Source organism: Amblyomma mixtum, chromosome 3, assembly GCF_055824585.1.
Source record: "Amblyomma mixtum isolate Tamu chromosome 3, ASM5582458v1, whole genome shotgun sequence".
Classification (NCBI taxonomy): domain Eukaryota; kingdom Metazoa; phylum Arthropoda; class Arachnida; order Ixodida; family Ixodidae; genus Amblyomma; species Amblyomma mixtum.
This window is the reverse complement of record NC_143014.1, coordinates 23,288,397-23,309,794: the sequence shown is the minus strand read 5'-3', so window position 1 is coordinate 23,309,794 and position 21,398 is coordinate 23,288,397. Positions and strand designations below refer to the sequence as shown.

The 21,398-nt window shown below is 45.7% G+C and overlaps 1 protein-coding gene across 4 annotated transcripts in view; it reads right to left on the bottom strand.

Annotated features, from left to right (window-relative positions):
* Nucleotides 1-21,398, bottom strand: part of LOC149349430 (mitogen-activated protein kinase kinase kinase 13-like) — a 64,152-nt gene that overhangs the window by 20,047 nt on the left and 22,707 nt on the right. For all 4 annotated transcript variants that reach the window (XR_016290073.1, XR_016290074.1, XM_089578368.1 and 1 more), the window contains 6 exons: nt 19,752-19,889; nt 16,024-16,229; nt 15,706-15,892; nt 15,134-15,325; nt 9,285-9,443; nt 6,798-6,956 (listed from right to left, as the gene is read on the bottom strand). Coding sequence is in view for 2 of the 4 variants with exons in the window: in XM_089578368.1 (XP_089434494.1) it covers nt 6,798-6,956; nt 9,285-9,443; nt 15,134-15,325; nt 15,706-15,892; nt 16,024-16,229; nt 19,752-19,852 (1,004 nt within the window). In the remaining 2 variants the exon portion in view is untranslated. The remainder of the gene's footprint in view (nt 1-6,797; nt 6,957-9,284; nt 9,444-15,133; nt 15,326-15,705; nt 15,893-16,023; nt 16,230-19,751; nt 19,890-21,398) is intronic.

Genomic DNA, 21,398 nt, shown 5'->3' with positions numbered 1-21,398 from the left:
AGCTGGCAAGAGAGCAGAATGAGCATGATAAACAAATACAAAGTTGAAACACATTGCATTAACTTCTATAGGCATCTAACAGTTGATGTAAGTATTTTATGAAATAGCAATGCAAGCCATTTTGCAAAGATCAACTACAAGGTTGGACTGAAGAGGCGGAGGTTTTGGGAGAACAGCAGAATGAATTCAGAAAAGGACGTAGACTAGACGACAACTTGTTCGCAGTCACTCAGTGCATTGAAATTGCTGCAAGAGAAGAATGACCACTGTGGATGGTGCGTAATTTAGACATCAAAGGGGCTAACGACAATGTAAACTTAGCCCTGTTATGGCAAATTTTGAAAAGGGTGTGGGCTGTGAAACAATCTGTTTATTAAAAAGAGTTTACAAGGAGAACAACGCAGCTGTGAACTGGCAGGAAATGGAAGGTGCAGACACAGTTGTGGTGAAAAGGAGACCTAGGCAAGGATGTCCTTTATCGGCACTCCTATTTATATGCTCTACATCAGGGAGATTGAACGGAAGATAGAAACGAGAGGATAAGGGTTTACTGTGTCGTGGCAGCGAAGGGTCAAACTGGTGACAAGTCGCATACCAGGACTGATATATACCGATGACATCATTCTTCTAGCAGACGAACTGACAGGCCTTCAAGACTTGGCAGAAATTTGTGTAAAAGAGGTGGAGGCTCTAGGACTGAGATTTAGCCCTGAAAAATTGGAAGTCATGGTTTATAATGATAAGCCTGGCGTACAAGTACCTTGGTACTTGAATAAATGATGGCAGAAACTACATGCGAGATCAAGAGAGGAAATTATAAAGAAAGCAAAAGGAAACTCAGGTGTCATGAAGAATTGCACGCTCGGGGGATATAACAAATATGAAGTTATTCCGGGAATCTGGAGAAGTGCAATGGTACCGGGGTTTTATGTTGCAAACACTGTGGTGTGCTTTGAATCTGCCACAAATTCGGCACTTGAAATAAAGCAGAGGGTAGTCGGTAGGCTTGCCTTTGGGGCGCATGGAAACATTACCAATGAAGCAGTTCGAAGTGATATGGAGTGGTCAACATTCGAAGCAAGTGATATGACAAGTAAGGTGTAGTATGAAGAACTGTTGAGGCATATGAATAACAAACAATGAGTGGCAAAAATTTTCAGGTACTTACACCGATGCACTATCGACACTACATCGACGCGAAGGACTCGATGGATTGTTAATAAATGCAAATGTCAAAGGAAAGAAACAGACAGTAAAACAACCTTGAAACAAAGATCCTCAGAAAATACTTACTAGCAAAAGAAAGCTCTATAGGACAGTTAAATCTAAGATTAAAAGTAGGGGTATGCAAATATTGAAATTTCTGAATACAAAGATGAAGAAAAAATGGCTTTGAATATCCAATACCTGTTGAGCAAGAAAAAATATTTCAGAAAACGATAAACAGGCAAATGTTGTTGCCTCTGAAGATAGTGCAGGTCTTTGCAACTGAAATAAACAAAGCTAGTCTGACTCAGCACCATATAGAAAAACATGATGTGCATAGAAATCTATACTATTAAACAGCATAATAGTATGCAACCTGTAATGCGATCATGCAAATTAAAATAATGAAATGACACATGACTAGCTACTAAAAATAACACGATGACCAATAAAACCTTATTAATTCTGATTTTGAGGAACTGGATGAAATGGCCGGATTATCCGAAGGTCCATTTACAAAATTCCCCGCACCCCAGAAAAAAAGAAATGCCGAAAATGCGAAAATGCATGAAGCCCTATGAGGAGGCTCCATCGCACAAACACCAAAAAGCCCATGACGCAGCTTCTGCATGCTGGGAGAACAACGCGGACGTAAGCGAGGAAAATGTACATTGACGTCGGAAAAGCAAGACTGCGCGGCGAAGCTCAGAAACCCGAACTATACGGGCAGGCTATTTTATGGCTTAGCGACCGAAGCCCTCCTATCGTCATTATGCCTGCCATTAAGTGCATTTAAGAGCTGTGCGGGTTACAGTGCACCATTCGCGGAATTTTCACATCATCACTTGCCCTGCTGTAACATGCTAAGTTCCGCAAGTGGGCTGTCCCACATATCGCAGTTGACCAAAACGAGATGGTGGAGCTCACCCTACGACACTCAGGAAGGCAACAAGATGAATGCCATGAGTGTGGGCTTTAAGTATGCAACACATTACGCTTCCCCATTGTGACTGTTTGAAATGGGCGGTCGGCTATCTTGTTCATATCAGGTGTCATATGTGGAAAAGCCCCCTAACAGAATTTCGCATGAGGTCAAGCCTAGCAGCGTCCGAATGTGATCGGTCCAGACGATAAACGCTGGAGAAGAAAGCAAAGAAGACGCCTTTCTATTGTTTTCCTGACACTTTAAGCTTGATCGTCAGACAATTTGTCCAGATATCATGGTTTTGCCATGGTCAAATTTATGAAAGTCGGTGATGTGTACAATCGCTGGCGAGTATTAGAAAACTTTTGAATATTCGGGAATTTTCTTATATTTGGAAATTCTCGAATCTCATTCTCTCATGAACTGAATACCAAACATATTCGATTCATATTTGAAATTAAAAAGAAAAACTTATTTGACAATTAAAAAGGGATGGTTTACTCTTCAAGACTAGGGCTGGGTGCTTGAAGACGAACTGTTGCCAGCAAAAATTTGACACCATGGATGACGTTTGCTGCTGCTGCCCACAAGATAGGGAATTGATAGAATACACTCTTATCCAGTGTAAGACTCTAACCCTCAATGCATGATGCTGCCGCAGGAATCCGCAAAGCACTATGGTTTTGGAATAGACAGGACATGCTCAATTTTCAAAAAGTAGAAACAAGTAAGGGATGACTAGAGGAATGGTGAAGAAGGTCAAGAGAGTAGTTTAGAAATGGGAGGAAAATACGCAGTTAATCTGAAGATCTTGAGCACGCTAGACATTACGGGCTAGGTGACCTGCCTGCCGGCCTACCTATGTCTGCTCCGTGTCCGTGGCAGTAGAGAGAAGCAAACATTCCGCCAGTTCCACTGTTCCACCGTTTTGTGAAGTCTCTCGCTGGCCTTGTTGGCATTGTTCCGCACTTGTTACTTCTGTCACCACGCTCTTTGTGCCACATTGCCATGGGTTGGCATGCAAGCTATACAGCTGCTTTCAAGCTAAAAGCTATTGAGTGCGCGTTAAAGCACGGCAACCGCGCTGCCAGCCGACACCTCAATGAATTTAGCGTTCAGTACTGGAGATGGCAGCACAAACAGCTCGAGACAACAAATAAGACGTGCCAGGGCTTCCGTAGTCCGATGAGGGGAGAGTTTCATGGTATTGAAACATTACTCCTAGACTAAATCAAGGCTCAACGAGTGGATGGGTGCACTGTGTCAATAGAACTGTAATTGCAAGGAAGGAGGTCATCCCGGTGCAAGATTTCCCAACAGGTAACAGGTGGGCCATGCGATTCATGTGGCGCAATGGACTGTCTCTTAGGAAGGCAGACAACGCTTTGCCAGCACTACCCACAGCCTGTGAAAACAAAGTCGTGAACTTTCACAGTTTCACAATAAGGATTAGGCAAGAAAAAAAAATTCTTGCTCTTGCAGATCAGGAACGCGGACAAAACGGCGCCTAATTTTCATATGCCAAGCAGCACGACAATGGAGCAGACAGGTGCACAGTCTGTGCACATAAGGACAACAGATGCCGAAAGGCAGAGATGCAAGGTGATGCTAGACGTAACAGCGGTTGGGCAGAAGCTGGCCCCCTATGTGATTTTTAAACGCCCAAAAAATAAGCCCCCCACCCCCGCCAGTGTACATGTGCAGGTGCAAGAAAAAGTTTGAAAGACTGCGGAGCTTATGATCGACTGGATCAAGACTGTGTGAGGATGGCGACCAGGAGCAATTTTTTTTCCGTTGCTCCTCGTTGATAGCTTTTGCGGCCGCCTTCTGCAGTCAGTTCGCACGAAGTTGACAGAATTGCCCACAGACCTAGCAGTGATACCAGGTGGCCTCTAGTCAATGCTACAGCCTCTGTACGTATCTTTGAACAAGCCGTTCGAGGATAACATTTGGAGGCTCTATGCAGAGTGGATGGCCAAAGGCTCATGCTCCGGCGCAGGGTGGTAAAATCAAGAGACCATCTGTGGAGCTGCTGTGCAGCTGGATATCGGAGGCATGGGGCATGGTTGCTGCAGACGTGGTCACGAGAAGCTTCAAGAAAAAGGAATTTTTAACGCCCTGGATGCGATTGAAGACCACTTGGTGCAGGACGAGGATGAACCATCAGAAGAAGGCTAGGAAGAAGCTGAAGGAGCGGATGAAGCAGCGACTGACACGTACTCACTGCAGAACTGTATGGACTACTGTCTATGCAGGATGCTATACCACCAAATGTGAAAGTAGTGATGGTGAAGTTACGGGCGGCTAGCCTTGGCAAATAAGGTGCTTCTGGAGTTCGCGATTATCTCACCCTGTGCTTTTACTACAAAGGTAAGTCCTGCTTGAAAGTAATGTTTTGGTTATATTTACAATAGCTGGCTTGAGAATCCTGATTCACAGCCTATTTAAATTTGCTTTTAGCACTCCAAAACATTGGCTCGAAAATTTTCCCTATGTAAATATCACACCCAACAGTTCCGCATAAATTTTCCGCGAAAAAAAGTGGGAGCATTATGTGAGTAAATACGGTACTATCTTGATGGCACCGCAGTGCTAACGTGACTCGGTGTTTGCTCCGACGACTTTGTGAGTCGCAGTCTGCCTTTAATACACGTGATCAGAGCATGCGCAGTACCCTAGTGGTGCGTGGTGAAATGATCTGGATGGCAATGCTCTGTGCCGCTCCCATAGGAAATGCATGGAAAGCAACCAAACCGGCGTTGCCGCTGCCGAGTCTTCGCGAGCACTTAGCAGTGGTACCAACACGTGAGTGAAAGAGCTGAGCAACACAAAAAGCTTGCTGCTCAGCAAAGCAAAGCCTGGTGGAGGCAGTGCAGCAGGTGATGCAAAATTGGAGTCTGGGACGTCACTTCGACCAATAGCCATCGCCTTTCACTTGGCTCCAGCCACAGCCGTGCTGACACAGCTGCTCTGACTTCCGTGCATACTGCTGCTGGTATATGCTTCTAGCTTTTTTTTAACCTGCTTCGCAAACAGATCCTGAATTAGCTGGACGAATGTTAATATCTGCCCAGAGAGTGCACACTCTCCTCAAGAAAATAGCAAAGAGGGTTTCAGCACAATATCGTGAATGTTTGTTAATATAGTAGTTCGTTAAGAAAAGCATGTTCTTTGCTTGATACAAGATGTAAGCAGCATTCTGCTCGGTGAACAATGCCATGACATTAGCAACAACAAATATGCTTTTGTCATGTGATAACACTACAAGAAGCGATGACACGATCACCATGCTCGAAAGTGCTTCAGAGCCCATGCAGTTTACAAGACCGGCTTGGCTGTTCTAGCTCAATCTCCTTTCATCCTGCAATGCGGCCAATATTTGATTTTCATTAGATGAGTGCTCTCAGCAGTGCCTTCAGTGATCCTGCTGACCTCGCATAGAATCGGCGCTTCCAGCATGCGCATACTGCAATGTAACATACTGTTGACTTTAGGTAACTATTCACAAAACAACACCAGTGCACCATTTCCAGTGCGGAAAATTGCTGAATAAGCCCTTCACAATCACAGCATGAAAGAATTCCACAGATTAGGCTTATATTGCCCACAGAACTACACTGCCTGCTATATTAAAATATAAAGGTTGCGAAAATGTTTACTGCCAGTGGGTTTCAAAGAGGGAACCTGAAACGGTGATGGTTGCTTCAGACCACCCAGGTTTTTTTGGAATCACCGGCCTGAGCTCTTGTCACCGTGCAACAACATTCAGACAGCAGTCACGCTGGTGTAATTGTTGGGAAGTCTGCCAACATCCCACTGACCGACGACGCCAGTGTCGAGTCTGCCTAGTGTAGTTGCGTTTCCAAAAAAAAGCACAGTGATTCAGTTCGTCTTCCTGTAATGCCATCATTGAGAATGCAAGTCAAGCAGACAGTTGCTCTAATCTCTCCGTTCGCATGCAGATTGTTTACAATGCTACTCACTCCCGCCCCGCGATTTGTACTTTTCTCTGATCTTGATTTTTCAAGCTATTCTCGTCACAAACTTGCGCAAAACGTGCATTCGTTACTTGACCTGTGGTTGTCTTCCATTAAACTCCATCTTTTCTAGTTATGCAGTAGGCCGCTGCCCAGCTTGATTCCTAGTGGCTCCCGCGTGACGGCGCCACATCCTCATGCAAAAGGCGGATCCTGATTTGCGTTAAACTGTACCACTGTTGCACACTGCTAGACGATGCAGCAGCTACCACCACGGTAGGGCTCTGATGCATATGTACCTGAAGCGGGCCAATTTTACCTTAAAGAGAACACAGTTTTTCGGTATTGACACCTCCGTGCATGTGTTCTCCAACTTTTAGTTGCTGTGTAGCTTTGCTTCAAAGACTGGGTCAGATTGAGGAGTATGCCCAAGTTTAAGGAGTTTCAAGGGCCCCTTAAGTATGTTTTTTGAAAATCAAGGGTATTTTCGAGGGCCTCTCCCAACCCTCTCAGACTAAGACTGTCCAATGTGCATGCTGCCACTGCTCTACAGGCAACCCCGAGGTGCAGCAGATTTGTACACTGTAGGTGCATTCTAGGAGCTCGGACACTGGCTCTGCTGACATTTTTTATGGCAAAACTCCAATTCCCAGCATTGCCACTTTGTCCAGGGTAGTGCAAGCACTCACCAGCACTGGCGCATGAGCAGCCGGAAGCCATCCGGACAGGTGGCTGGCACAGGCAGGTGCAGACTGTTGTTTCCCACTCCCCAGATGATGGCGTTAGAGTCCACGTCCTTGTAGGGTGTCTCACAATTGAGCAGCTCCCACATAACCACGCCATATGACCTGTGTTTGGATGCAGGCACAGACCACTTCCTTCGAGAAGCCCTCCTCAGAGCAGTGTGAGGGTTCGTGCTAAGAGGTAATCCATGCAAACACTTATAGTGCTAGAATAACCACATGCGGGCAAAGGAGGGAAGAAAGTAGTGCTTGCGTACTATGTTTCTTTCTCTGCCTTGTCCACGTGTTTTAGCACTCCACAAAGAGGCGTTCAGAGAAACATCTCATATCAGCACACTGCTTAAAACAAACTCTTTCTGATTACAGGACCTTACTGTTCTATGCTAGTGAGACTAGAAGTCCTGCCATGGAGGCTGATCGCATATTTGCTGACGGGCACTTGACGAGTGTGAAAGCCCATCCTCACCACCAAATTTTAAAACAAGTGTTTTGAAATTTCGCCTTTATCATGATGCATTCATTACGAACAGGTATCAAGCCTGCGCCTAAGCACTAAACAGCACACCGCCAGCCACAGCTGCTGGGCCAACATAGGGAGTACGGGTTTCAAACAGAAAACAGCCATTTGCTGCAATAGTAAGTGTAAAATGAAAAAACATTGGAACCCTATTCAGGTCAACAAATGCATGTTCTACAGGAGCTCCCTTTGAATGAGGAGTCCACACTGTGTAAAATAACCAAAATAATGCAGATGACATTCAGTAATATTTCTTAATGGGCCCATGACCTCCCCATGTGAACTGCGATAAATATTTTGGAGACCACTGAGCACCTTACAAGCAATTTTGTTTGAAAAGAATTATTCCTAAACGTGCAGCAGGAGCGGTACGATTAAAGGTGCAACCCCCTTCTTGTTCGTCTGTGTCCCCCACTTGCCGAGGTCACTGATAGCCAGGAAAATTAGGTTCCATTTATAGAGAGAATGCACAGAATGGAACATTAGGAGCACAAACTTCACATAAAACAGGAAAAATTTTTCAATTGTACAACTGCTCTTCCACCAGTTAATCACTTTCAGCAGTGATAAAGATTTTACATTTGTATGTTTTAGCTCTCACAGCCAGTTTTTCTGAATGGTGTCATTCATACTTTATAGGTTGCACAGAAACACCTCTGAACCTTGCTCTCGCAGCAAGGAGTTTCTGCCTGCACTGGAAACAAGAAACCACATAGCAGTGGTGTGTGCCACGATGGCACTGAGCTTTTATACCATACTGAACGAATTCTACCATGCATTTTTTAAATGAAACCCGAACCCCAAATCGGCATGCGCGTCAGTCTAATACAAATACAAAACCATGCTGCAATGACTGCCACCACAAGGAGGCAGTTTGGCTTTTATGTTGGCATGTTAGGAGAGGTTTTCCTGCAGGCATAGGTGGCATCTTGACACTAAGCCCAGCTACATATTTCCAAGTAAAACTACACCTATTTTCACACAAATGTCTACCCAAAATTTGGAGGGTGAACCGAGGGTAGTACAGTAAAACCTCGTTAATTTGGCCCCCGTTATTTGGGATTTCAAATAATTCAGACTGCTGCCGAAGTCTTGCCAAACGCCCATGCAAGCCTATGGCGGCATCGGAAGCTCGTTTATTCGGATGCCGCAGGGCTCACATCGGTCAGTTCGGACAGGGCCCCTGAAGGGGCGCCGTGTCGAGATGTCACGTATACGAGATATGAGATATTTGTCCACTGGCCTGAACTGCATATTACGTGGTCTCCCACACCCCTAGAAATGTGAGCGCAAAGGCAGGCTGCCACTGATAGGCAGGGAGACAGAGTCCAACCATGTAGTTTTGTTTTTGGAGCACGATATTGGTATGCTGACAGTTCCTAAAATGTCACCTGTGTTTCACTCTCTTATCCACAGGAAGCGCTCAGAACGCCCTGACTGGTAAACAGACGAGGAGCCCGTCAGCCACAGCTGGACCGTGGCCCCAACCGCCACCGTTCATGGTTTCAAACCTTCACCTAAAAAACCTTTTGCCACGGTGCGGATGACAGCTTCGGTATGGGGGCTAAAGGTACATGGCGGCACCAAGCACCATCACCTTGAGACTTAAGGTGCCCTTGCGGGGACCATGTAAACTGGCTGAAATGCTCCCAGCAGTGCTGTCCATCTGTTAAATGTGACAACTTGCCACGCTCAATGAGGCTTAAATGGCTCCTGAATGATAAGACCTATGAATGCCAGGGAACATGCAGCATTTGAGATGAGTTGGATTTGCAATTACCCATAATGCAGCAGCAGCTAAAATGTGAAACATGACAAACATGCCATCCTCATGGCCATTTCAAACAGTACACACCACACACCGCGCACCGTGCACCAGCCAAAGCATGCGGTGGGAGAGAAGGAGTGAGGCGCACCAGATGTCCACCTTCTCGGAGCATGGCTCGTTGCGGATCACCTCAGGCGCCATCCAGGCCACCGTGCCAGCAAAGGACATCTTCGTGCTGCGCTCACACCACTGCCGGCTCGTGCCAAAATCCGAGATCTTTAGCACATCGTTGTAGCTGATCAGGATGCTGCCACGAAACAGTAAGGCTCAGGTTACTGGACATCTTGACTGCATCACAGCTACAGTCGAATCCGGATACATCAAACTCGAAGGGGGCCACGAAATAGTTCGATATATCAATCATTCGAGATACAAAAATGGCAATTAATAAGCTTATCTGTAGCCTAGAAGCAAATACACTGCACCCACGCTATTGACGCGCTCCTTACAGTGATGTGCTGCCCATTGGCGTGCTGGGAGAGCAGCGCTCGCTAGGTCTAACCTGCTTCGCATTGAAGCCACTGCGGACGGTGCCACTGCCCATCATATGATGTCTAATCCTGCTAGGTACACCTGGTGAGGGCCGCCACTAGGCTGCAGTTAGGCTGGCATGGAAAATGAGTGCAAGAGACTGAAGGTCACTCTCAAGCACACCCCACATTCAGCTTGTCACACAGTTTCACAGCCGTAGCTAAGAGCTGACCTGTCTTCGCATGCGAAAAATGATCCAAAAGATCCATTAGGAGACTCACCACTTGCAGGGGCAAGCGCGCAGTTCAATACATAGAATGATCGGCAAAATTTCAGTTGGACATAGTGTACGGCTTTCCTATACCTTTATACAGGTTTTCAAAGGGATAACCTGTGCGTTCGTACAGCCAATAGTTTGAAATATCCGAGTCAACTATATCCAGGCTCGACTGTAATACACTGAGTGCACACCATTTTGGCACCTTGTGCAAATACTCAGCACGAAGGTTTTCGGCATGCATGATGCCACATATCTCGCGGTGCTGACAGCAAGCCAGATATTTCAGAAAATGAGCTTAGCACCCTACTGTTAGACAGTTGAAGATATGCCACAGTATATGAAAAAATCAGCAGCAATGGTACCTTGTAAGTGTCAGGTAAGCTGCAAGAGAAGAGAGCTTCCATACACCTGACCAGAAAAAATCTCTTAGTTTACACACAAGCGACACAAAAACTGCCATGATGCTCACATTCCAGACAGGTGTTTAAGACTCTTCGCCTATGACAACTGATGATGCAATGTGCTTGCTTTAGCCAGAATTTGTGTACTTAAGCAACCGCATTTAATCGTGCCATGCCCTGGAATGGCCAATACAGGCTCTGAAGCAACTATTGGAGTAGGAAAATATCAGTTCTGAAGCAACTGCGGTGCAGAAAAAGTGTGCTTTGTAGCAGCTATGGAGTGGAAGTATATTCGTTTTGTAGAGCAACTTAAGAGCACTAACGCAGTCAATCTTCATTAAAACAAACTTTCGTGTCTCTAAGTAGAGATGTGATTGAAAGTTTATGTGCTGCAAAATAAATTAGCAAGCCCTGTGTTTATCACCACCTAACTCGAAATGTTTTCGCGATAAGACTCAGATACTATATATATATGGAAATCTGGCATATGAAATTTCAAACTACTAAGTGCTGTCAGCCAGCAGTTAGTGCAGTGCACGGGTCACGCTGCATATTATGCCACAAGCCGACCAACACCTGCGCTCACGCACTGCAAACCAAGCCTTTCACCGCCACTCAGTACTTCAGACAGTTCTGGCTAAGCAGAGCTAGGCAAGGACACAGGCCGCTTTCAAAGAAAATGATGGCTGGGCAGACAGAGAGCAGGTATGTAGAAAGAAGCGCATGCCTTTGCGCTGTTACTCGGGTTTGCTCTTTCAGGGCGAGAGCCATTGAGCGCTGGCGGACAACTAAATATTTTCAAATAATTTCAACTTTATGTGAAAAAAAAATACAGGCAGCTTAAACAAAAAAATAAACGTTTTTCACAAAAAACACCCAACACAACAGAGCATCACTGTGTCACTGAACATTACTGCGTTCAGTGAAATAGTTTACGTAACAATGTACTGAATCTTGAAGCACTGTGAGGTGACAGGTATTTCCTCACCGGCGGAGTGATGTCAAATGCTGCTATCGGAGCGCAAGGACACAACGCAACAAGACATGCCAGGAAACAAAAAGCAGCAACTTTAAGTTGCAATGTATCATTCCTTTCATGCTTTCTCGCGACGCCTGAAGGCAGAGCACCAGTTGTGGGATGCAGCCTCAATGTGCACCGTTCTCAGGACAAACTGCCTAGCCCTCGCGCATCAATATCGCAGCACAGCAGTAGGATCTCAATGATACGATCCTGGCTGATGCGAACTTCGGGATGATACGAATTCGTAAAATGCCCTCGCCAGCCAGAGTGCACTGTGTGCAATGGGCATTACTTCGGATGTTAGGAACCACCCCCCGCCCCACTGAGGATGATATCGTATTTATCCGAATCTAGGCCAGTAATTTTTTTTTAAAAATCGTTTATGAAAGTCAGGGATCGGCTTAGATGCGGTTTGCCTGTAACCACTAGACACAAAACGCCACCACGCAGCCACAGACTTGAAACTTGCAGGTTTGCAGGCTCCAGTTTGCTTGTTCGAAGGTTGTGAACCATTTGTGAACAAAGGTCTCGACGTCCCGTGCTTGCTTGTGTTTGTCGCCGCATGACCTCCAGAAGCGTTCGTGTTCACGACGCAGTGGCGCCCACCAAGCAATGCCATTACACTACGGCTTTTAAGCCGAAGGTAGTTTTGGAGGCGGAGAGAACTTCAAATCTACAAGCACAGCGCGACTCTGGCATGGACAAGAAGAACGTGCGCCAGTGGCAGAAACAGCGAACGAGCTTTTCAACTGCGCTGCAAAGCGAATGACCTTCACTGGACCCAACAGCGGGCGACACTACAAGGTGGAGAAGGATGTCGCCGACTTCCTTAGGAAGCAAAGGGGAAAAGCAATGTCCATGACGACGGAGATAATACAGGTAAAGACGAGGGAGATCGCATAGAAGCATCGCACGGACCCAATATAAGGCCAGCAGAGGCTGGGTCACTCATTCCATGAAGCGTTTCTGGTTCAACCCGCAATGATGGACTTCCGTGATCCAAAACCTACCCTCTGACTGTGAGGAGAAGCTGGTCGCATTCCAGCTCTTCGTTATCAAGAAGCAGATGGAGAAAGAGTACAGAATGGACATAAATTGGTAACGCCGATCAGACCCCGGTGTACTTCGACATGCCTATGGCATACACAGTCAATGAGAAGAGTGCAAAGCAGGTGAAAGTAAGAACTGCTGGGTACAAGAAGCAACGTATTACCGTGATGTTATGCTGCATGGCCGGTGGGCGAAAACTGCCGCCCTACATCATTTTTAAGCAGAAGATGCTTCCAGCCGGAGAGGTTTTCCCTAAAAACGTCTTTTTTTCATTTGGCTTACATTCGAGGTCAACTTTTTATTATTTTCTGCCCTCCTTAATTTCGGGGGTCGGCCTAGAATCGAGGCCAGCATAGATTCGAGTAAATACGGTATGAACAAGGCGCACCCTTGAGCACCAATTATTTGCTGCCTGTATATTACTGATGCCACCATTGCAGTCGTGTGGTACCTGCTACAAGCAGTGAGCATCAGTGCGCGACCAGCACAGCGCCAAAATCGTGTCAGCAGTGGTGCATGGCCGTATGTCAAGCTTGCGAGCTGAAAACAGATTTGTGTGAATTCTTCATACAAATTCTCTTCATTTTGGATGATACAAATATTTTTCGCGACCCTGTGAAATTTGTATGATCAAGATTCTACTGTATTAGTCGCACGACGGGTGAAAATGCTGTCATAAACCAAATGTGTGAAAACGAAGCTACGTCATCACGAAATGCAGCATGCAAGTCACATAGCCATCCACTTTTGTCTTGTCCCTTGCAGCTCAAAACACACAGCTGCTGGGTTCGAATACACGAAAATAGTGTAGCTGTCAGCACAAAACGACCGCAGCTCTACCCATTCTGTGACCTCACTACGCGTTCCCACGCGAGTCGTGTCTCTCATGGTATTGTGATCGAAAATGATTGCGGCACTGACACTCATTCGCTTTCTTCGCCAACGCATTCGCCGCCACTCGTTGACTGCATCGTGGCCCAATGCTACGATATGACGCGTAGTGATGACCCTCGTTTCCTGACCTGCTAGTGCACTGCGGCCGCGCCAGCTCAACCGGCTCTCGACTGCCATCGATGCACTGCTTTCATGCACAGTCTACAATTACAGCGCATGCTGACCGTTGATTTCATGATAGAAGATAAAATTAACCGAAGTGACAAGCATGAGATGCTGCAATAATGAACACTGTCTGGATTCCACAATGGCCGGCTGCATGTTTGGATGAACAAAAAATCATGTAATTCCAGAATATTAAGAAGGATTGAATGCTGTGATAATTAACGTGCGGTGTGGATTGAATATTGCAACTTGGAGCAATTTTAGCCATTGGTGCAGCATGATGCAGAAATCACATTTTTATGAAAATGATGCAATTGGCGAAGCTGTTCCACCCCTTCAAGTGCACCCATATGATGTAGTACCAGTATTGAACACATGCAACTCTCTTATACCCTTTGCAAAAGTATACTTACCATGTAATACTACTCATATACAGTAAAAGCTTGTTAATTCGACCCCCATTAATTCAGAAATGCGGATAATTCAAACTGCTGCCTTAGTCCTGGCCAACGCCCATGTAAGTTTATGACGTCGCATGCTAATTCAGATGCTACGGGTCTTTACACCAGTTAATTCGCTGCACCCAGGCATGACCAGCGCAACGCGGCAAGATATCATCGCCCAAGTTTCATGCTGCACAGTCGGTTGATGCAGGTGTGGTGAAAAATGGACGGCTCCGGTCCGAGAGCAGAGCAACCGGTTAGTCTCAATTTCCTTTTTCTGAGACTTGCGCCAGTCCACAGCAACAGCAGCTTGAACAGCCAGCCAGACAACCTAACCCAGCTGAGCACTGTTTCGGATGCCGGCTGGCAAGTCACTGGTGTTTTCTCATCATTTTTTTTTTCTCACTGCTTCGGTGCAGTTTGCTTCACTTGCATTCGCTTGGTTCCATTCTTCCAGTGTTCGAAACTGCATGCTCATCACGTGCAGCTGCCTGTGCAGTGAAGCCTCCTCATAGGCGACGGTTCCACTTACGGGGGGTGTGACGCGGTGGAGCTCAAGCGCTACTATACCGGATGCAGGAGGCCCTTACGATTTTAAAGCAGTTCTGATTCAATTCCCCCAGCAATATGAATGCAATAAAGTATGGCAACCATTGCCCAGTCTTCCACCAAATAAATTTAGTGCGATGCAAGCAGTTCTTGACTGATCATTTTGGGGTTATTCGATAATTTGAACTTTTGAATAAATCATTTTTTCTGGTCCCTTCAAGTTCGAATTAACTAACTTTTACTATACTGTCAGATCTAGGTGAAAAGACTTCTAGTACAAAGTAAAAAAATAAACCCGTTGCTTATGCTGTGTTCAAAAGAGTGCAAAGTCAGAACAAACAGACTGTTACACACAAGTAAATACACCCATGAATTACCTTTGCTTGACATTCAAAAAGCACCAACTTGATTAAAGAAATATTCTGCTGCCGACACAACCCATGAAAATGTTTCCAGAATTATCCTGCTTTTCTAGTGAAGTTACTGTTTCCCAAGCAGCTCAATAATGTGTTGTTTAAACTCTCCATCCAAAAGACATGCACGGCACGTTAAGAAGGTGCTGCACTACACTTCATGATGCAAAGGAACAGGTTATTCTATCCGAGAAGGCTTCACAAGTTGCTTGCTGCATGACGTGACCAAGCACCAGTCACAGGCGCTTACTTGGGTGACTTGAGGTCCCGATGGATGATGTTTCGTGAGTGGAGGTAGTTCATGCCAGATGCTATGTGCTTGCTCCACTCAACCACGGTGGCAGGTGGAATGATGCGGCCATTCTTGAGAGCATCATAGAGCTGTCCATAGGGGCAGTACTCCATGACTATGCAGAAGCACGGCTCTTGAGTGCACACACCTCTGCACAGAAAGCAGACAAGGCACACCTTGCATTCACAATGCTTAAGGCCCCAAGTTTCATGTGATGGCGCGAAAAATGGCGGATTTAAAAACTGTGTATGTTAGCAGCCACATTCTCTCTTTAACGCAATAGCATTAAGGGTCTCGTTCAGCCCACTGTCCTGGTCCCATTGTCAAAGATGAGAAGGTGCAAAAAGAAGAGGCAAAAGCAATTTTGACCCGTTAAAAAAAGAGCTACACCTCATGGTGCATTTGAACACTTAAGAAGCATGGGCATTCATATCAGCTAAGTCTGACTGTGCTGTCCAAGAAGTTGAAGCATTTGTTTTTTTTTTCTTTGTAGAATTGGTTGCAGAATGTGGGCTCCAAGGCAGGCTCACTTGAAGGCCACAATATTGGGGTGGTTGAGCTTGCGCAGGTGCCGGATATCGGTCTCAGCCAGGCTGGTAACCTTCTTGACAGCCACAGTCTCATCCCGCAGCTGGCCCACGAACACGGCCCCCTGGGCTCCACTGCCAACAAACTGCAACTGGCTGATGGCCTCAAACGGGATCTCCCAGCTGTCCCCTGCATGGAAAGAGTTGAAAGCATTCAAAAAATAAGCAAGAGTTTAACATTAAAGTTGGCTGACTGATTGGCCTCGATATCTGAGGAAAATGCAACAATGGACCATCAGGCAGCAGGCGGACTGTGCTCACCAGGGCCCTGGCGATCATCTGTCTTGTGCAGAATGCTCCAAACCGGGCGCAGGCATCCCAGCAGGCCGTCCAGCCATCCACCAGCAGAGGCAGCTCCACCTGCCTCCCGGTATGCCACCTCCAACTCTGTGGCTGACAGTGCTTCCGTACGCACCTCCTCCTGAATGCACAGCACCCCTTTGCCAAAGGTGTCTTCCTTGTCAGTGCTGCAGGAAAACAGCATAATGCCCCTTGATTCCACCAAGATCCCACACTATGCAAATTCCATGCAAGCACTGCCCCCACCCCCCTGTTGCAAGCATTGCAGCTAAATTTCTAAAGCTTTTCTTTCACATGCAGACTACATGCACAGCTTGTGCAGTACCAAAGTACAGCAATGTTAAGTGCTCTGAGAAGAGAAACTGCTTCAGCAAATACAGGGCAATGCAAATGACATGCATTGCACATCTACAATAAGCACTAGTTCAAGGTTACATGTATTAAGGACTATGCTTACAGGCCGCCGTGGTGGCTCAGTGGTTATGGTGCTCAGCTGCTGACCCGAAAGACGCGGGTTCGATCCCGGCCGCGCCGGTTGAATTTCTTTGGAGGAGAAATTCTAGAGGCCCGTGTACTGTGCGATGTCAGTGCACGTTAAAGAACCCCAGGTGGTCGAAATTCCCGGAGCCCTCCACTACGGCGTCCCTCATAGCCTGAGTCGCTTTGGGACGTTAAACCCCATAAACCAAACCAAACCACTATGCTTACAATGCCTTACACTGCTGCTAGTCAAAAATTCAAGTGTTTTGAAGCTTCACATGTTTCTTCTCATTGGACCAATGGCTGAACCTGTAACCAACTGGCCCATAAGGTGATAAGAAAATGAAAGCTGAAAAAGCTACCAACAGCATGTTTAAAGGCCTCTATTTTATTTAAATGGCATAGATATTAGAAAAGATATTCAACTCAAGGACCAAGTCCTGTAACGATCTTTCTAATAAAGTACACAAGACTCAAATGAGTGCCTTAATTATATAAAGTAAGCACACAATCATGATAAGCTCCTCTTATTTTCAGAGGTTGTTGCTAACACATTATATTAAGGGATGGAAAAGAGAAAAGAAGTACTAAAGAAAGAATCTTGATACTCCAGCAAATTCGACTAAACAAATATCTATCTTTAAAGAGCTTGGAACAAACTTTAAACTGCAAATAGTTTAGAAGCAGAAAAATTCCATACGTTTAGCATCCCCCAAGCAGAGATGCTCTGGAACAGCATAACAGCATTCCACAATACCCTTTTGGGACATGCCTCATCGAGGTAGGCAAAGCGACATCAATTACATTTAACCGAACTGCACAAAAAAGCCAGGTTTGCAAAACAACTTTTTTTAAAATCGTGTGTCTATTGACAACACTGACGGATTCCACGTGCAACCACTAGAAACAAGGGACAAAACAACAAGCTAGCACAACTGCCTAGTGATTAATTGTTTTATCCCTTGTTCCTAGTCGTAGTGAATGGATTCCATCAGCATGTACAACCAACCAACCGCAATCGCTGCCTTGCTTTACACAACACTGCTACAAGCGTCAGTGTGCTGCTCCTCTATTTCATTTCCTGCATTACTACCGCATCTACATGATAGTAGGTCGACCTATTTTTTAAATCTGAAAATCCGAAGTGGGAGGTCGACTTACAATCGAAACCAAAGCATGCCACCATAAATAAAGGCTAGACAAATGAGGTATCAGGGATGCCAACTGCGTGGTCGCATTTTTGCTGCGGGGCTCCATCACATCCCTCTTGGTGCTGGCCTTGAGCAGCTGCTCTGTCAACAAGCAGAACCGGCACCACTGCCTTGCGCGTGGCTGCCGAACTGCCGATGCGGTCATTCCAGCTCCTATAGGTGGCGCGGCGGCAGTTCGACATGGCGGACGAGGCACTACCATGGCGTGCGCATCTTAGAAGCAAAGCGGACTCTTGACGTTGCGGCATCTTTCTTGCGAGATTTAGCATTGAGACAAGCAGCAGTAAGTCATTTTCAGATATTAATAAGAACCTTTGCTGGAGTATGGCTGCATTACAGGCTCGAAATAAATGTTGTTCAATATGAGCATGTAATCGCTAGTTTGTAAGTGCCGCAAAAGCTCCATTGGCATTGACACATGAATCAAACTTTGCAAGTGTGACAAACACTTTAAACTAGCTTTTCATAGATTTTACTTTCTTTTTCTTTCGGTGTGTTACTGCAGAGTGACTGCTGTATGAATGCGAGTAAGGGACAAACTTTTTTTTGTAATTTTGGCGGTTTTCAGCCTTTATCCGAAAACGGAATTCTACAGTTGAGTTTTTAAGCTATTTTCTGAAGAACTACTTTACTGACTTATACAGTCTGACGCTATATTTGGCGCCTACATGATTGTGCTGCTTAACCACTTATATACGAAATGTGTATACACTGCATGCTGATCTTATGCTAAATATCTCGGCTTGTTTGTCTACAGTGTACATTGGTCGCATGTGGTAATAGAAGAGACAATGTGTACTGTTTGAAGCGAAAGCCAGAGGGTCATTTGAGCTACGTGGAAAAGTCCGAACTAGTGCTCGAAAAGTGTTTTTGACTAGCAGAGGAAAAGCGCTGAGATCAAGAGAACAGATGACAGTCGTTAATAAACATTTGCGGTTATTCAGCCACTTCGAGCATTACATCCAAGAAATGAAAATACAACTATGAAATTCTTGCCATTCATAATGCCATTTCGCGATCAAGTTGTGGCCAGAAAGCCACACTTAATCTATATGTGAATCGACTGAAGCTGGATGACAGCTGTAACGAACAGGTGCAGCACAGCAAAATACATACGGGAATCAAGGAAAAATATTCGCTTGCTGCAAACGTCCGGCACAAAATATCAACAATATACTTCACATCCACTCAGTGTTCGAAAGCGCACTGGTTTAGTGCTGCTGCAATTCGATACAATAGCCTTATAAAGAAAACTCCGAACAGGAATGCATTTATGACGCAGTGCCATGGCGTCAACAAAGTATGTGGCTGAGAAACACACAAATCATGGGGTTGGAACGCCTCACCAACCTGCCCAACGTACTCAATTGCTGCTTTCTGCACTTTTTACTTGCTTGCAGGGCCAACATTTTTCTTTTGTCGAATGTTCATTGATTCGAAAAGCGTGGAATAGCAAGATATTCTCATTTTTGAAGCGTATGTTCATGCTCCAAACCACTGTGATCGCCTGTGTCGCGAAGAGCGATCACCAGCTCGCTGCTTCAAACAAGGCCACGTGGTCCCACCACTGTCGCTAAAATGACCGAATTGCGGCTGCTGATAAGCGGCGGTGGCCCAACAGCACTGTTGTGTTTTACTCTTAAAGGCAAAGCTCAAATGTTCTCCAAGTTCTTTTTTTGTTTTTTACTTGCAACTGTGCATTCAGCGCTCAAAGGAGTGTCGACAGTTGGTGGAAGGACCGCTGCTTCAATCATGGCAGCACTGCCACTCGGAATGGCAGCAGTGCCAGGGAGAGTCGGTAGCTGACGGAAGAGCCGACATTTTGGCTTTGACGATCTATCCAGACATACTAAGCTTCATCTTCACTCATTCTACACACATACAATGAACTCAAGAACACTTTCAGTTCTACAAGGAAAACTCCAGAAAAGATCAAGGGCACAGCCAAAGAAGGCTGACACACAGAGTCAAAAGGCATCCACATAAGAATATGCGCACCTGGCTCCGAGATCCTCTCGGTCGATGCTGGCAGTGAGGGCTGGTGGCAGGCTCTGCAGCTCTGTGCTGGCCTCCGCATCTGCCACCACGCCACCAGACATGCTCTTAGCCCCGGCTCCTCACTCCAGACATGGCCTCCTGCGAGCCCCCGTTTCAAATCGTACAACCTCTCAAGGCAGACTTCAATCCTTTCTTTACCGTGGGAAAGCAGGCAATTTCAGGGTGATGTGATTAAAATTTGTTTCACCCATTAATTTAAAAATTGTTCTTTATTGCAGCAAATCATAGAGTAGCTAATAGAATTCTCTACTCAATAATAAAAAGATGAAACAAAATATATGTTGCTTACAAAGGAAAAAGTCTTTGATAGGCAAAGTTCGAGAGACTCGCACAAAAATTTGCAAAAAATTTAAGCACACTCATTCGGAAAATAGGAGAATAAAAAATCTACAATATATGGTTTAGTATGCCAAAAATGAGTATTAAAAGTTACAATACTTTTCATGAGCAACTTTCTGGTCAGCAAAATAAAAAAATAAACACTGCTCGAAGGCAGTGCTTTGGGCTACTCCGCAGTGCAGTCCCAACATGGACCCCAGGCAGTCATGCACAAAACTGTGTCTGCTAGACTGCTGGCAGCATGGGATCATTGAGAACATGCCCAGTACCTTCAAGGAGGTCTGCAAAGCAGTGAATCTCTTCAGCAAAGATGGAAACGAAAGTTAGAGACAGGCACCTGTCGATAGTCTGGGCTCGGCAGAGCAGTCATCTCTGTTCAAACACACATAAGATGAATGCACATCATCTTTAAGCCCAAAGCTCTCGCTTGCACCTACAGAGTCAAACGTCGATCTGCGAATCATGAGAACACCGTCGCTGCTGAGCAGGGTCAGTGTGAGACGAGGATTTCACCTTGGCCACCATGCTTGCCACGATCACCTCATAAGGCTGACTTTAAAAAAACTGATACCGAAGCTCAGTAATACAACTGATAAAATGGAATTTGGAGCAATATAGGAGCACTAAAATTTACAAAAATATGTAGCACTCTGGAGCAGAGGAACGTCAATTCAGCAGCAGTTCGGAATAACACCATCTGCCGGGCTAGTTGGTTGCAATCCATATGTATCAGCAGCGCGAACACAACAAAGGAAGAAGAAGAAGATAGTACAGATAGTACAGAGCAGTTCAGAGCACTAAAATCTCGAATCTGGAGCACTTTGGAGCAATAAGTACTCTCTGAATTACCAGCCTTTTCTTCTTTAAGCTCCGATGACATTGAGCGTGCACATCGGCTCGGACGTGCCGGAGAGAATTCTTGCAGGCCCATTATCGCCAAGTTTGTTCATTCCAAGACCAAGAATTTAATTCTGTCCAATCGAGACACGATAAAAAAGAACAAGGTTTCTGTCGGCGAAGACTTCTGTCCCTCAACTAGGCTAGCTAGAAAAAAGCTTTTACAATTTGCCAAGACTCGCAGCACGTCATACCAATTGAAGTATAAAAGGCTCCACATGAATGGGAAGTGCTACACCTACAACCCTGCCACGAAAACCGTTATTGAATCTCAACTAAACAAGCCTGTGACCACCGAGAAATCTGTCGCTGACCTTACGCTATCCTCTAGCGCTTCTCCCAGTGGCGTCA